At 43.6% G+C, this 15,975-nt stretch overlaps 2 protein-coding genes across 4 annotated transcripts in view; both read right to left on the bottom strand.

The window, feature by feature from the left end:
* The window catches only part of KAT14 (lysine acetyltransferase 14), a 46,391-nt gene extending 39,364 nt beyond the window's left edge, over positions 1 to 7,027 (bottom strand). For all 3 annotated transcript variants that reach the window (XM_009436859.2, XM_054674827.1, XM_054674828.2), the window contains exons 1-2: positions 6,769 to 7,027; positions 4,344 to 4,462 (exon numbers count right to left, since the gene is read on the bottom strand). In XM_009436859.2, coding sequence (XP_009435134.1) covers positions 4,344 to 4,462; positions 6,769 to 7,027 — 378 coding nt within the window. The remainder of the gene's footprint in view (positions 1 to 4,343; positions 4,463 to 6,768) is intronic.
* On the bottom strand, positions 6,519 to 11,884 carry PET117 (PET117 cytochrome c oxidase chaperone). Its single transcript, XM_009436862.5, has 2 exons — positions 11,636 to 11,884; positions 6,519 to 7,492 (listed from the first exon to the last, which is right to left on the bottom strand). The coding sequence occupies exons 1-2, from the start codon at positions 11,729 to 11,731 to the stop codon at positions 7,343 to 7,345; spliced, it is 246 nt and encodes an 81-aa protein (XP_009435137.1). The 5' UTR covers positions 11,732 to 11,884; the 3' UTR covers positions 6,519 to 7,342.
* Between the last annotated feature and the right edge of the window lie 4,091 nt (positions 11,885 to 15,975).

Raw genomic sequence — 15,975 nt, 5'->3', positions numbered from 1 at the left:
ATCCTGTAGCTGTAAGGAGTGTAGTAAATTGCAGTTAATGCCCCCAACATCTGTATTCACAGCATTAAATCCCCAGCAGTCTTACGGAAAGAGCAATATCTACACCGCTCAAAGGGGCCCAGTAATTCTGACCCTTCACTAACCAAGTTTCAATTTCCCCCATTCTTAAACTTGCAATACTTGCAGACAGTCTAAAAACAATTAACCCCATGAACAGATTTTTAAAAATGTCTTCCAGTTATATCTGCATCTGGTCTACATCAGCCAACAAACATCTTCCTTTAAACAATCAATATTCATGGGAAGTTAGTGTTTAATGGGCACGGAGTTTCATTTTGTAAAGATAAAAAAATTCTGGAGGTGGATGGTGGTGGTGATTACACAGCAATGTGAATGTACTTAATTCCACTGCACTGTACACTAAAAAATGGTAAACTATATGTTATGCATATTTCATCACAATTTTAAAAAATAATTATTGCTCAATAAATAATTTAAGAAAATCATAGAACGAGCTTTGCCCACTCTCAGAAGAGTATCTCAGAAATATGTATTTGCTGATAATCTCAGTGATAAAGTATTTCTATGACTTTTTTGTATAATTGAGACATTTTATGACCCTAAAAAGTTAAAGCTTACATATTTACTTGAAAATAACTTTCTCTATTATCACTTAATCTTTACTAGGCAAACTATAAACTAATATATAAAGGACCTGTTTTTCCTTCTCTCCTGGAATTTATGATCTAAAAGAATGAATCCCAGGCCGGGCATGGTGGCTCACGCCTGTAATCCCAGCACTTTGGGAGGCTGAGGTGGGTGAATCACCTGAGGTCAGGAGTTCAAGACCAGCCTGGCCAACATGGTGAAACCCCGTCTCTACTAAAAATACAAAAATTAGCCAGGCATGGTGGCGCACGCCTGTAGTTCCAGCTACTCGGGAGGCTGAAGCAGGAGAATCATTTGAATGCAGGAGGCAGAGGTTGCAGTGAGCCGAGATCGCGCCATTGCACTCCAGCCTGGGCAACAAGAGTGAAACTCCATCTCAAAAAAAAAAAAACCCCAAAAAAAATGAACCCCAGTTTAGTTTTCTGCTCTCATGTTACCAGACAAAGCTCATCAGTAATGAGGCTGATCTTGTGGACCAATGTATCCACAGGGCCTAGCTCAGAGCTGGCAGGTACTCAGTATATGCTGAAGAACACTAGAAAAATAACGAGCAAAGATCGATCATAGTATCTTTACTTGTGCCATAAGAATGAGTCTCCAGGAAAAGAATGCAAAAACTTCCCTATCCTTCCCAAATGTTTGATAAAGTTTCTCCTACGTATGGAACTGCTATTCACAGGAGTCACCAAGGAAGAGGAAAGGACACAGAAAGGGAGTGTGGCAAGAAGGGGCTTTTTAATCAGGAGATCAGACCTCTTTACTGTAAGTATTTTATAATACAAACAAAATGCTATTTGTGTTACAAGCATTTCTACATATTTCTTTGGTAAATCTTTCAAAGTTTAAGATTTAAAGACAGAAAACTCACATTTCAATATACTAAGAATGTGGCTACATCAGTGGAGTCCATTCAAGACCAACTGATTCTCTTTCAGGTCTTCAGTGAGAGATGGGCTTTTTTAGATGCAACTAGAAATACTGGTCAGTTGTTTGCTAAGAAACAGACATGTGCAACCTAAGTTATCACTTCACCCTACCAGGTTAGTATCCACCATCAATACGTATTTTGGAAGTGAAAAAATAATCTGCAAGTTATGTTAGTCTAATTAAATATGCAAAGTGGCCGGGCACAGTGGCTCACGCCTGTAATCCCAGCACTTTGGGATGCCGAGGTGGGTGGATCACCTGAGGTCAGGAGTTCGAGACCAGCCTGGCCAACATGGCAAAACCCAATCTCTACTAAAAATACAAAAAATTAGCCAGGCATGGTGGCACATGCCTGTAATCCCAGCTACTAGAGGGGTTGAGGCAGGAGGATTGCTTGAACCTGGGAAGTGGAGGTTGCAGTGAGCCGAGATTGTGCCACTGCACTCCAGCCTGAGCAACAGAGTGAGACTGTGCCTCAAAAAGATTTAAAAATTTTTTTAAAAAAAGAATAAATAAATATGCAAAGTGAGCCAATATTACATATTCTGAGCAAAATAAGCAAAAGCCAGCTTTTCTTTTAAAAAGAACCACTACAGAAAACTCACATTTTTGAAAATTTACATATATTTGCTCTTCTTCCATTTTACAGCTTTTATGAGAAACAACTTGCAGGACAAATACAAATCTACCTGTGTGCACATATCACAATAATCTATTAATAAGATCTTGCCTACACCCAGTATCCCATGTACACTTGAGAAAAATGTCCCAGTTATAATATTCATAAGGCTCTATCCTCAATACAAACTTCTCTTCATTTTCTACTTACATTTTTTTCAGGCAAGTCAAAGAAAAGGCTTCCTAATTCAACACTGACAGATTTCATCAGCTGTCCTAATAAAGCACTGATAATTAAGATAATAGACGAAGGCTGCTAAGGCAACTACAATTTACAAGGAACACCATAAGTGGCTAAAATGGTGTAATTTAAAATCTTTCTCATTACTCTATTTCCTTCAAAGTAAAAAGTGCTGTGGGTAATTATCTTGTTGATCTGTTTATTATCAAAATTAAGTATAGAATGTCAGCTGTCTTGGGGCAGAGGCCTTAGCTGTCTCATTCACCACAGTAGTCTCAGGCCTAGAACAGCACCTGGTTCATAAAAGGTACTCAGTATCTGTTGAATGAATGAATGAACATAAAAACTAGGTAATATATAATTTTTTTTTTTTTTGAGATGGGGTCTCACTCTGTCACCACCCAGGCTGGAGTACAGTGGCTCGATCACAGCTCATTGCAGCCTCGACCTCCCAGGCTCAAGCAACCCTCCCACATCAGTCTCCTGAGAAGCTGGGACCACAGGAGTGCACCACCACCACACTCAGCTAATTTTTGTATTATTTTGTTTTTTTGGTTTTTTTTTAGATGGACTTTCACTCTTGTTGCCCAGGCTGTAGTGCAGTGGCGCGATCTCGGCTCACTGCAACCTCCGCCTCCTGGGTTCAAGCAATTCTCCTGCCTCAGCCTCCCAAGTAGCTGGGATTACAGGCATGCGCCACCGCACCCAGCTAATTTTGTATTTTTAGTAGAGACGGTGTTTCTCCATGTTGGTCAGGCTGGTCTTGAACTCCCGACCTCAGGTGATCTGCCCCCCCTAGCACCCCCAGCCTCCCAAAGTGCTGAGATTACAGGCATGAGCCACCGTGCCTGGCCTGTTTTTTATAGAGTCGGGGTTTCACCACATCGCCCAGGCTTGTCTCCTGAGCTCAGGCGATCTGGCCGCCTCCACCTCCCAAAGTGCTGGGATTACAGATGTGAGCCACCATGTCTGGTTTCATCTGGTTTTTGAACTAAAAAGTATACATTGATGCCTTATTATTATTCATATTATACATTAACATATTGATATAGAAACAAAACTAAAACAATTTAATACAACCTGGAGGTCAGCAAAAAGCTATTGTTTAGGATACAGCTGACTTAGATTAGGGTGCTGATATTAGAGACGGTTAAAAATGAACAAGTATTTCAGCAAACAAAAATTCAAACATCTCCGAGTTCAAATGCAGAAAAGCTGGGTTATGTTGGTTTTTGCAATCAGTCACCTTCCTTCTTCCAAATCTATTTTCAACATAGCCATCTTTCCACTTTAAAAAAATAGTTTTATTGTTCTTAAAATGGCTGCCAGGAAAATGAGAATTTCATTTTCAATTATAATCAGAGCTTGGTATCACATATAAAAGAAATCATGAGATTCTCAAGCCTCTCAAGCCCAATTCACCAAGTCAGCAGTGACTATTTTTCTTTTTTTTTTTTTTGAAAAGGAGTCACACTTTGTCGCCCAAGCTGGAGTACAGTGGCACGGTGTGGGCTCACTGCAGCCTCCGCCTCCCAGGTTCAAGCGATTCTCCTGCCTCAGTCTCCCAGGTAGCTGGGATTACAGGGGCCCACCACCATAGCCAGCTAATTTTTGTATTTTCAATGGAAATGGGGTTTCACCATGTTGGCCAGGCTGGTCTCGAAGTCCTGACCTCAGGTGATCTGCCCGCCTTGGCCTCCCAGAGTGCTGGGATCACAGCGAGTATTTTTCACTCCCTTCTCCACATATTCGGTATCTAATTTCATTGCAAAATAAAAAGTGCCCCTCCAAACAACTCAAAAGCTCATCCCTAAGTTTCTAGATATTCGTTCCAACAAACTCCTGGGGGAACCACCCTCATGGACTTGGGGAAGGGCTTTTTACTCACTTGCTGCCATGTCAGCTTCAGCCTTTCATACTGCTCCTTGCCATCTGCTGAGCAATCCGAACAAGTAAACCTAAAAAAATTATCACCCTTAAGGTAACTGAGCTGTTCCCTCAGCTGACCTAGGAGAAAAACAAAAAGTCACATCATGGGTTTATCTAGAGCAGCGGTAACCTAAAGGTTTAATCCGTTTATCACCCAGATTTTCCTTTCCCATGCTGTCTTCTTTTCTTCAGCCAACCCACAATTGCAAAATGGGGAAAAGGAAGGGAATTAGAAAGATTTCTATTCTTCCAACACCAAGTATACGCCCACTGAGATCTGTAGGATCCAGTAACTTTTAGGAGAAAGGTACTGGAAAAGCAGGTATTGTTGCTGGATTTCCCAATTGTCACATTCCTGACTCCCAGAGGCAGGTCTCTTCACACATTCTTTCAAAAAATATGAGCTCCCTCTGCATACCAGGCACTGGGCTAGGAACCGGGAATACAAAGTCCAAGACAGATAATGGTGCCTGATCTCACAGGTTTGCACTTCCCTGAGGGCGGCATAGAAAATAGGTGATCACAACAGCACAGTGGTTCTCCATGCTCACAGTGCATTGGAATCACCCAGGTTGTTCTTGGTTTTCTAAATATGCTTGATTCTAGCCCAGATAAAATGCATCAATTTCTGAAGCAGAGCCTAGGAGTTACATTTCTTAGTCCCTCAGGTGATGCTGATGCTCTGTGACATAAGGAATGGAATGTGCTGTGTACCACAGGGCAGTGTGAGGGTAAATAAAAGGGGGGCCCAACCTATGTTAGGGGGAGGCTTAGGATTAGAAATTGGCCAGGTGAAAAGGGGTGTCTTTGTGTATAGGGAGAATGGAGGCTGTGGAGATGCATATTCCAGAAGAAAAAAACTGTGCAAAGCCCTAAGGATAAGAATTGTTTGTGAAGAATAAGTTCACCCTAACTGCAAAGTTGTGTGGGTATCAAAGAAACTACAGTTAGCAGGGTCCTGACCACAAAGGGCAGCTTAAAATTTGTCCTCAACAGGACAAAGGGAAAGCCACTGAGAATTCAGGCAGAACCTGAAATTAATAAGCAGAGACCGCTCAGAAGCAAAAACCAGCTAACTAGTAAATTCTGCATTTCCTGTGAAAATGTTACTATTAATTTGTTAACAGTGACTAAATTTGAAGTTGAATCCATTTTAAGAAAAACATTTCCACATGCCAGAAAATGACCCTTTTCACAATTATATATGTATTTCTCTGACTTGGTTACAAATTATATTACACAAAGGCATTCCTCAAGTACCTATATCTTTACTAGTCTCTTGCCTAATGGGAAAATCCTGTTTCGGTATAAACCATATGATGGCTGGCAAGCCACGCTCCTCAGGTGCCAGGAAGCTGGCCATTGAAAATCTCAAGATCAGGGCCGAGCACAGTAGCACATGCCTGTAATCCCAGCACTTTGGGAGGCTGAGGCGGGCGGATCACCTGAGGTCGGGAGTTTGAGACCAGCCTGATCAACATGGAGAAACCTCATCTCTACTAAAAATACAAAATTGGCCGGGCATGGTGGCGCATGCCTGTAATCCCAGCTACTCGGGAGGCCGAGGCAGGAGAATCACTTGAACCTGGGAGACGGAGGTTGCAGTGAGCCAAGATCATGCCATTGCACTCCAGCCTGGGCAATAAGAGGAAAACTCCGTCTCAAAAAAAAAAAAAAAAAAAAAAAAAAATTAGCCAGGTGTGCTGGCAAACACTATAATCCCAGCTACTTGGGAGGCTGAGGCAGGAGAATCGCTTGAATCCAGGAGCCGAGATCATGCCATTGCACTCTAGCCTGGGCAACAAGAGTAAAACTCCATCTCAAAAAAAAAAGAAAGAAAAGAAAATCTCAAGATTGAGGCAATCAGGGAGTGTGTATGAGGTATCTCTTGCCAGCAGAAAAAAAGGAAAATGGAAAAAAAGACTGGTCCTAGAAAAAGGGCAAAAAACACCTTCAATCTGCTAATTCTAACCTCTTTTCAGTATACAATAGCAGGAGTTCTCCACGTAAGTTAAATATTAACAAAGTAATTTTTATAAACTTGAACATGAATTCAACACTGGGACTGGAATTTGGCCCTAAATCTCTGTGACCTTGTTAGAAAAATATGGCTAATTCTTTAAGTAACACAGGATTTCCAATTTTCTCAATTTTATTGAGTTACCACCAAAAGTGTTAATTTAACAATGTGATAGAGGTTGACAGTACGTTTCATTAGTACAAACATGCCTGTGTTTTATATAAATTTATAGCTGATCAACTAGAGAATAAATATAATTATCCTTTTATTTAGGTCTCTTTTACATTCACGTTTCTTTCACAGGTTGGAAAAACAAACCTTCACACAGGAATTGACAAATCAAAGGAATTGAGAAGCTCCTTACTGGCTGGTATCCATTTTTGGCACTTGTCACAGAAGTAGGACAGCTGCTCCTCCATCCAAGACACGTCTCCTTCATCGCTGTTGAGGGAATCCCCACTCTGGTCGTGCGATAAGTCCACTGATGCCTGATCCTCGGATTCGACAATCAGGAGCGTCTCTCCCTCCACTTCACCTTCCTCCAGTCCTTCTGAGGTCGATGTTCTCGTGGCTTCGTCATCATGCCGACTGATCAGACTACTCAGGTGGATGCTACTATCCATCCCTTCCTTCTCTCCCTTCCTTCTCACAAGCTCGGCAGTGCTTCTCAGTAACAACCCTAAGCTCTGGACAGTGACCCTAATGGGGCTTCTACCAGGATCACCCAGACAGACTCTTCCAAAAAGTGTCTGCCCACACTCCTTTATTCAGATATAAGGGACCCTGAAAGCAGTAACTTATATGACCCACTGTCCTTTATTTGATCAAGTTTAAAAGGACAGTGACCAAAAAAAAGATGAAGATACTACTAAGCTACTCTCCATCAACACACACACACAAACCCGTGTTGTCTGTCCAACAGATATTTCACATTCAAGTCATGATTTTTGAGATCCTTTTGCCAATAACATCTTCTCTCTTTCTGCTTCAAGTTGCTCAGTCAAAATAATCTGTTCTCCTAAAAGACGAATGTTTTCTTTTTTCCGAATTTGCCTCTCAATGTCTCTGATAACTCCGTCACGAAGCCTCTAAAAACGTAAGAAACAGATTTCAGTAACATCCCGAACAGGTGGTCCCCATCCTTGTGCCATTCAAATCCAAATAACAGTGTTACCAAAATACACTTAAAACTTTCAGATTCCAAATACCCAGTTACTATTTTAATTTTCTGTACAAATGTAAAATGTAATAAACGATCAAATAAATTTGGTAGTGTGCTAAATGTTATTACTGAAATGATTTCTTATCATATTTTAAGAAATTCCTGAACATTTAGTACAGAAAATTTAATGGGAAATAACAGAAAAAAAAAAACTGGCACTATGTTAAATTTTTTTTAATTTATTTTTTGAGACAAGAGTCTCGCTCTGTCATCCAGGCTGGAGTGCAGTGGTGTGACCTCAGCTCACCGCAACCTCCGCCTCCTGGGTTCAAGTGATTCTCCGGCCTCAGCCTCCCGAGTAGCTGAGACTACAGGCGTGCATCACCATGCCCAGCTAATTTTTGTATTTTTAGTAGAGACGGGGTTTCACCACGTCAGCCAAGCTGGTCTTGAACTCCTGATCTCAAGTAATCCACCTGCCTCAGCCTCCCAAAGTGCTGGATTACAGGCGTGAGCCACTGCACCTGGCCAATGTTAAATTTTTAAAGTTTAATTGATATGTAATGCTTTAAAAACTTGGCGAGTTACTACAGTAACACTCTAAACTACTCTTCTGTTAGCAGTTATCCTAGCTGAACAATAAACACCAAGAGAAAAAATGCAGATTACTAAAATCTGAACTTGGCTTCTAGCATGTAAAGTTAAAAATGTAAAAATCATGCAGAATTATTAATTAATTATGTAACAGAGAAAGAAGAAAAAGAAGGATGCTACTACCAGCAGAAAAAATAAATGCTCATCAGTGGTAGTTACCTTAGTAAGCACTAAAAAACCACAGCATTTCAGAACGTGGACCTGGCACCCAAGATGAGACTTTTAAAAACATCAGTCATTACTAATAACTAACATTTTATAGTTTATTGCTCACAAAATACTCTAAAGGTTTTAGGCCAGGCGTGGTGGCTCACTCCTGTAATCCCAGCACTCCCGTAATCTTAGGCCAAGGCAGGCAGACTGCTTGAGCTCAGAAGTTCTAGACCAGCCTGGGCAACAGGGCAAAATCCCATCTCTAGCAAAAATACAAAAAAAAAAAAAAAAAAAAAAAAAATTGCAGGGAGTGGTGGTGTGTGCCTGTGGTCCCAGCTACTCCGGAGGCTGAGGTGATAGAATCACCTCAGCCTGGGAGGCACAGGCTGCAGTGAGCTAAGATTGTGCCACTTCACTCCCACCCGGGTGACAGAACAAGCCCCATCTCAAAATAAATAAATAGGTTGTTTTGTTTTGTTTTATTGTTTGTTTTTTTTTTTTGAGAAGGAGTCTCGTTCTGTCACCCAGGCTGGAGATCTTGGCTCCATGGCACGATCTTAGCTCACTGCAATCTCCACCTTCTGAGTTCAAGCGATTCTTGTGCCTCAGCCTCCCCAGTAGCTGAGATTACAGGCGTGCGCCACCAGGCCTGGCTAATTTTTTTGTATTTTTAGTAGAGACGGGGTTTCACCACATTGGCCAGGCTGGTCTCGAACTCCTGACCTCAAATGATCTGCCTGCCTCAGCCTCCCAAAGTGCTGGGATTACAGGCATGAGCTACCGTGCCTGGCCAATAAATGGTTTTTAATAGTGGCTATATAGAGTAGAATTAATGGGAGTGGGGCCCAGGGCCTGCGTATGTTTGTGGGGTTTTTTCCAAATTATTTTACCTATTTTTAAAAACTCACCTAATATAATACCTACTTGCTGGACCTCCTCCAGGCCTACAGCTTCATTATGAGGGATTTGAAGGAGTCCCGGGACTGATATAACTCAACTGAAACACAACTGTCTTGAACCATGCACCCTTGGCAAGATCCCCACTGAGACAAAAACGGAGGTGCTTATTCCACTCCCCCAACTGCAGGTCTTCCTGTCCTGTGCTTCTTACACCATGACACACCGATACCCACCCTCCCAAGCCCACACCATTCACCAGAATCATTCCTTCCACACCTGCCTCCCAGATCCTACCCTTCCTTCTCAGAGATGTCATGTGTGCTTATGATCTGGCTCTCCATCCCATCATTTGCTATCTTCCTCTAGGTTTCAAGGTCTATGCTGATTGCCTCACACATCCTTCCTGTGACCCTCACTGAACTACCTTTCTAACCACTTTCCTTACTAACCACTAAAGACCTCTTTATTCTTCCAACCCTAACACCTAGAACTCTGGCTCCTCATGTAGCACTGCTTAATTTTTGCTAGGTTACTGTGAGGATTACAGATGATATACATAAAGTGCTTAATACACTGCCTGGTATGTGGTAGACGGTCAGGAAACAATATTCATTATCTAATTTCTTGCTTCCTTGAACCTTCCGACACATCCACTGTGCTAATCATTTGTCCTAGTCTTTCCCACTGCTATTAATACAATGTAAGCCCCTAATGAAGAACCGGACATAAAAGGAAAAAAAAGAAACACACACACACACACACACACACACACACACACGTTATTTTGGTCAACTTTTTCTTCATCTCTAACTTCCAAATAACCACTTTTCCACTCTGTAACACAATGGTGCTTAGCCCTGTGTTAAAATTCTCTGGGTTACTTTTAAAACATTGCTGAACCAGGTCCCCATCCCCAGGAGATTCTGGTTTAAATGGTCTGGGGTGGGGACCAAACCTTAGTCACATTGTAAAAACTTTCCGGGAACATTTGATGATCAGTTAGGGTCCAAAGCCAAGCTCTAATCCATCCCTACCCAAACCCTTCAAACATCACTTCACTGACGTCAGAACATCTGTCATACTAAATTTTACTCCATCTCAAGTTTTCCCAGGATCAACATCTTTTACTTTTCCTTCTAAGAGGCGGAAGTCTTCTGCCTCTATTCCAAAAGCCAGCCCCTTAGGAGCACATTTTAATCCCAAATCTCTGATCTCTCCTGTGCCCTTTCATTGTTAAGTCATCTCATCCCCTCGTCAAAATTCTTGTACCATCACATGCTTCCTCTCTTCTAATTTCCACAGTCTGTGAACACCAAGAACAAAGACCTCATCCACTTCATCTCTGTATATCAAGCACATAGCACAGTCCAAAGCTCTGGGTAGGCAAATCAAGAAAAGACTGTTTACTCTTGATTCATCCAGTCCATTATTTTCACCCTTGGTGAACTAGGTTCAACCCCAATCACTGCCAAGTTGTTTTCTGAAAATTCACCAATGACCCTGTTCTCAGCAAGGTCGTGAATCACTGATAGCCTCTGGAAGAGTGGAGTTTCCTTATCTTTGTATTCCCAAGGTGCTTAGTGAGGTAGCTTCCACACAGTAATCAGCCATTAAAGTTCTGTCAACTTGAATAAGAAAGAAAATATGAACTGAGAGGACAGAATAGTCACTACTGATCAGTAGGTCACGGATATTTCCTGAAATAAAAGTACCAAAAAGAAAATCTGGAGACTGTTATCTCTATCGTTCCCAGATTCTAGTCTCCATAGCAAACTGTTCATTTAAACGAGAAGTGCAAACATCTCACCAAATTATCTTGGTCAAAGGCATGGAGAGTGAGTACGGGGAGGGGGGCTCCCTTACCATGGGATAAAATCAATAGCACGTAAAACACATTAGGCTTTAACCCCAACCTTGGGCCAGGAGGGAGGCTGGTAGCTTGCAGAATGCACCCCAAGAAACTCCTTCCCCACCTTCTATTTTCTAGCGGCCCAAGTGAGATGTGGAAAGGTCCGCACCCTGCGGGCCGGCTGACTTGAAAACAGAGCCACTGGGCACCCCAAAAGCTTGCGTGCCGTGCCTGTGCGGAGCAAGGCCCCTTCAGCGCGGAGCTCCAAAGGCGCTAAGCCTGGCAGCCGGGTCGTCCTGAATCTGCGGGCTGCACACGCCCGCCGGGAGCTGCAGCGCCCGGAGCCCAGCAGGGCGGCCGCCGGCCGCAGCCGCAAACGCGTGGGGTGCAGGGCCGCGCCACCGCGGGGGAAAGACACGAGGAGGAGCTGAGGAACCGAGCGGGCAGAGACCACGAGAGGCCCCCGGTCGCCGCCGCGCGCGGGCCAGGAAGAGACGGTCACGTGACACCGACCTGCTGGTCCCACTGCTGCTTCACATGTACGCCGGCCACTGTGGCCGCCGTCAGCAGCACCGAGAGGCCCAGCACCACCTTCGAGCTCCTCGACATCCCCACGCAGGCGGCCGCGGCCTCTCTCTCCCGCCCGCCCGAGGCGCAGAGGCCGCCGCAGAGTGCGCACCGCCGCCTGTACGGCCCAGGCTCGACCCCTCGAGCGCAGAGCCCCAGCCGTCGCGTGCGCCGCCCGCCGCTGCCAGGCTCGAGCAATCGAGAGCCGAGCATAGAGCGGCGCCCAGGCTCTACGAACTCTTGGCTTCCCTAGGGGCCTCCTGCACACCCCGCAGGCGACAGCGTTAGACCACCCCCGATTCAAATTCTAGGAGTCCCGGCCCAAACTGGCCCCGGCACCTTACCAGGGTGGAGGGTGGGGGTTCCATGCCCCTCAGTCAGTTCAGTACCAACCTCACCCCGGGCGGGGTCTGGATACCGTGCTGACCCCTCTCCCACAGACGTCCCTTCTGAGCCCCTGACTGATCCAGAAGCTTCGCCCAATACCGGCTTCGCCTAAACGCAGCCCCTCATTGCTCCTTTGGCGGGGCAGGCGCCACCAGGAGACCGCCTCGTTGGGCAGCTTCAGAGGCGCGGGGTTCCCATCCGTGGAGTTTTTGCCTGAGGACCCATTATTAAACGCTGTAGTCGCGGTCACCTGGTTTCACCTTGACGCTGTGGGGCGACTGGTCAGGCTCGGATTATTATTATTATTATTATTATTATTTTGATACAGAGTCTCTGTCTATCGCCCAGGCTGGAGTGCAGTGGCGCGATCTCGGCTCACTGCAGCCTTACCGGATTCAAGCGATTCTCCTGCCTCGGCCTCCCGAGAGGATTACGAGGATTACGGGCGTGAGCCACCGCGCCTGGCCCCATGTAATCTTTGTGATCACTTTTACACCCAAGTTTCCGCGCCAGTAATACAAATTCCTTATGCCCACATTACTAGGGAAATAAATGATATAAAGAAGTCTTGCGTTGGGAATAGTTAAGCAATTGTGCAAGACGCATTTTCACTTCTTCCTCGGGTAAAAAAGGCAAGGCCTCCCAGAAACTTTTAAGTATCTGATAGAGCAGCCAGTGAAAACGTGTTCATCATTCAATCATTCTTTCCCACTAGAATTCACAGAGAACGAGCTTCTTCCGGTGGACACGGCTATAGGCAGTATTGATTAAGCCTCACCAGGGAGTTTTACAACATTCATCACTGTTCATAGTGCTTTGCTATTCCAGTCTCTTATGTGAGCGTAAATGGCATAAGGGGACTATTGCTCTTAAAGGTATCTTTAAAGATACCTTTTTCAAATGTCATTTTGTCCACTGCATTTTTTGCAGCCTAGAGAGAATGTACCACTGAATTGGAAAATGGAGTTCTTGCTGTAATGAACTTTGAGAAGAAATTCAGTTCAGGGTGTATTTGCATATTTCTCTTTAAAAATTATATTAGACTTCTTTTTATTCTTGGTATATCCTAGATATTTTCCCCTGTAAATCAGTGAGCCTTCAACAGAGCTGTATGTCCTTAGAGTGTACATCAGGGAATTAGATCAATCGCCTTTCATTTTATTGTGACTAATTTTTCAACTTGTTTTCTTGAAATGTACTCTTTTCTTTATTTTCAGGATACCAGAAGCAAAAAAAAAAGTATTCTACTTTTAAGAAATCATTTATTATTAACTGTGTCAAATAAAAAAGTGGGTTGGGGGACTGAGGGAGGTCTTGCAAAAAAAAAAAGTATGTTTATCTGTTTAAATATTTATAAGCCTAAGCAGTATATTTTCCGTGATTATTGTCGCATAAATTACTGATTTGTGAGAGTGACTGCATATCATCAAACTGAGAAGCAACTATTTTTTTCTTTTTCTTTTCTTTTCTTCTTTTTAATTGAGACAGGGTCTCACTCTGTCGCCCAGGCTGGAGTGCTGTGGCGTGATTTCACTGCAACCTTTGCCTCCCAGATTCAAGCGATTCTTGTATCTCAGCCTCTGGAGTAGTTGGGGTTACAGGCGTGAGCCACCAGGCTGCGCTAATTTTTGTATTTTTAGTAAAGATGGGGTTTCACCATGTTGGCTAGGCTGATCTAGAACTCCTGGCCTCAAGTGATCCACCTGCCTCAGCCTCCCAAAGAGCTGACATTACAGGTGTGAGCCACCTTGCCGGCCATGAATACATTTTGAAAAAGAAAAGTTCAGATTTGCTGATCACCTCTCTTCTGGTGTTGATTACATTCATTCTTTCAACAAATCTTGAATGTGTCAGAACAATGTATTCAGGGTACCCCTCCTGCCGTCCCTCAAGCATGTCAGTGCCCGGAAGGAAAAGAGACTGGTATACAAAATTATCACAGCAAAAAAGGGGAGATAGTTGACAAGAAGTAAATGTTACATTTGTGTCCCCTCACATTCCTATGTTGAAACCCTAACCCCCAAGGGAATCTATTAGGAGGTGGGGTGTTTGGGAAGTAATTAGGGTTAGATGAGGTCATGAAGGTGGAGGCCCCATGATGGGATTAGTGCCCCTATAAGAAGAGAAAGAGGCTCGTGCTCACTCTCCACCATGTGAGGACACAGCTGGAAGATGGTTGTCTGCAAACCAGGAAGAGGGCCCTCACCAGAACCCAATCATGCCAGTACTGTGAGCTTGAACTTTCCAGCCTCCAAAACTGTGAGAAATAAATTGTTGTTTAAACCATGTAGTCTATGGTATTTTTGTTACAGCAGCCCAAACTGACTAAAACAGCAATTAACTGTTTCCCAAAGTTAAGTGTGGGTGTGGGCCTACCCCAACCAAGGAGAAGATTCCAGACTCAGTTCTCTGTCAGAAACTTCCAGCAACTCTCCTTCAGAAACTGAGTCCTAGTTGTCTTGAACTCCTCCCTCACTTCCTCTCTGTGCTGAATCATCACTAATGCCCAGTAAATGAAAAAGTCTTGCTTTGCCATTGATGATCCTGGTGACAGGGACACCTGAAAAAATCCCAGAGGTAAGTGCAGGTAAGACTTCCAGTCCAAGGTAGAAGACAAAATTGAGGCCCTCTCCCACACAGGGAGGGTAAAAACACCACTTCATGTTAGCAAACAGCACACTGAGGTGCAGGGCACATTTTAAACTGTTTATTATACCAAATTATTTCATCTTTGAGATGACCCTATGACGTAGGTGCTGTTATTATCTCCATTTTACAGGTGTGGAAATGGAAGCACATTTTGTAATGTGTCCACAGCTAGAAAGTTACAGAGCTGGGCAACCTAACTGGCTTTTAGGTTTGTTTTCAAAAGATTAAATTCGCTTGGTTTAATAAAAGTTTAACACACGTGACATGTCTTTAGTTAATAAATACAAGGGGAATGCGTATATATCTAGAATGTTCCAATTCCATATTTTAGCTACTTAGAAAAATGGGAGGAGATAGGGCAAGAAGGAAGACACGTGACTAGACACACAGAGAGGGCAGAGGGATAAATAAAACAGAAACCCACAGAGGCAGCTGCCAGGTACATTATGAGGTAGTAGTGTTCACCCTTGTGAACGCTTGAACTTGAAAAAGGATTTCAAAGAGACAAGCTATTTGAAATTCTGTTTTCAAGTCTTCCATTCCTCCCTTTGAGCAGAGGAGCCGCTGTCACCCTCCAGCGAGATGTTACTAGAAGCTGGCCTCTGTGAGCAAAGTTCTGCAGCAGAAAGTGGTGGGAAGTAAGGCTCTGCCTTCATGTAGCAGCTCATTTGCTGCTTGACTTGGGGACAGTCTCTTACTTTGCTGGGCCTCAGTTTCCTCCTCTGTACTATTGAGATAATAACATGTCTTCTACCTCATTCGTGTACTAGTTGAGAGGATTAGTTAATAGTATGGCTTTGCCAAAGTCAGCCGTGTGGCGATCATGCGTGCTGGAGCATTCCAGCCAGTGACCTCCAGTGGTCCCCTGTGAGTCCTAAGACTCAGACACTCTCAGTGGCCCTGAGGGGTGGGAAGGGAAGAAGACGGGGGAGGCGCAGAATCCTTGTCTTTAAATATTTGGAAAATGTCTGTTTGCAGCTGAGTGGGCCTTCTGGTGACATCCCAGCTGACAGCAGCACTTCTAACAGTGCTTGCCCAAGCTGTGAATTAGAGTTTCATTGTTTCACAATACTTGATGTGACTAAGTTATTTAGATTCAGGATTCACTTACATTATCAGGAGGAAAAAAATGTGTATTGCCATTATGAATACAAGAAAAGAGCCATCAGATCTTTTGAATATTATTTCAGCTGCTACAAATGTATGAATCACTGTGGTTTTTTTTTGTTTTGTTTTTTTTTTAATGGCTT

This window comes from Pan troglodytes, chromosome 21 (genome assembly GCF_028858775.2).
Source record: "Pan troglodytes isolate AG18354 chromosome 21, NHGRI_mPanTro3-v2.0_pri, whole genome shotgun sequence".
Classification (NCBI taxonomy): Eukaryota; Metazoa; Chordata; class Mammalia; order Primates; family Hominidae; genus Pan; species Pan troglodytes.
Note: the sequence above shows the minus strand (reverse complement) of the source record. Positions and strands in the feature narration are given on the sequence as shown.

Bases quoted from the DNA above. Each gene is read 5' to 3' on its own strand.
- PET117 (XM_009436862.5), bottom strand. From the start codon at position 11,731: ATGTCGAGGAGCTCGAAGGTGGTGCTGGGCCTCTCGGTGCTGCTGACG. The intron at 7,493-11,635 runs GTCGGTGTCACG...TTACGTTTTTAG, and splicing joins AGCAGCAGTGGGACCAGCAG to AGGCTTCGTGACGGAGTTAT.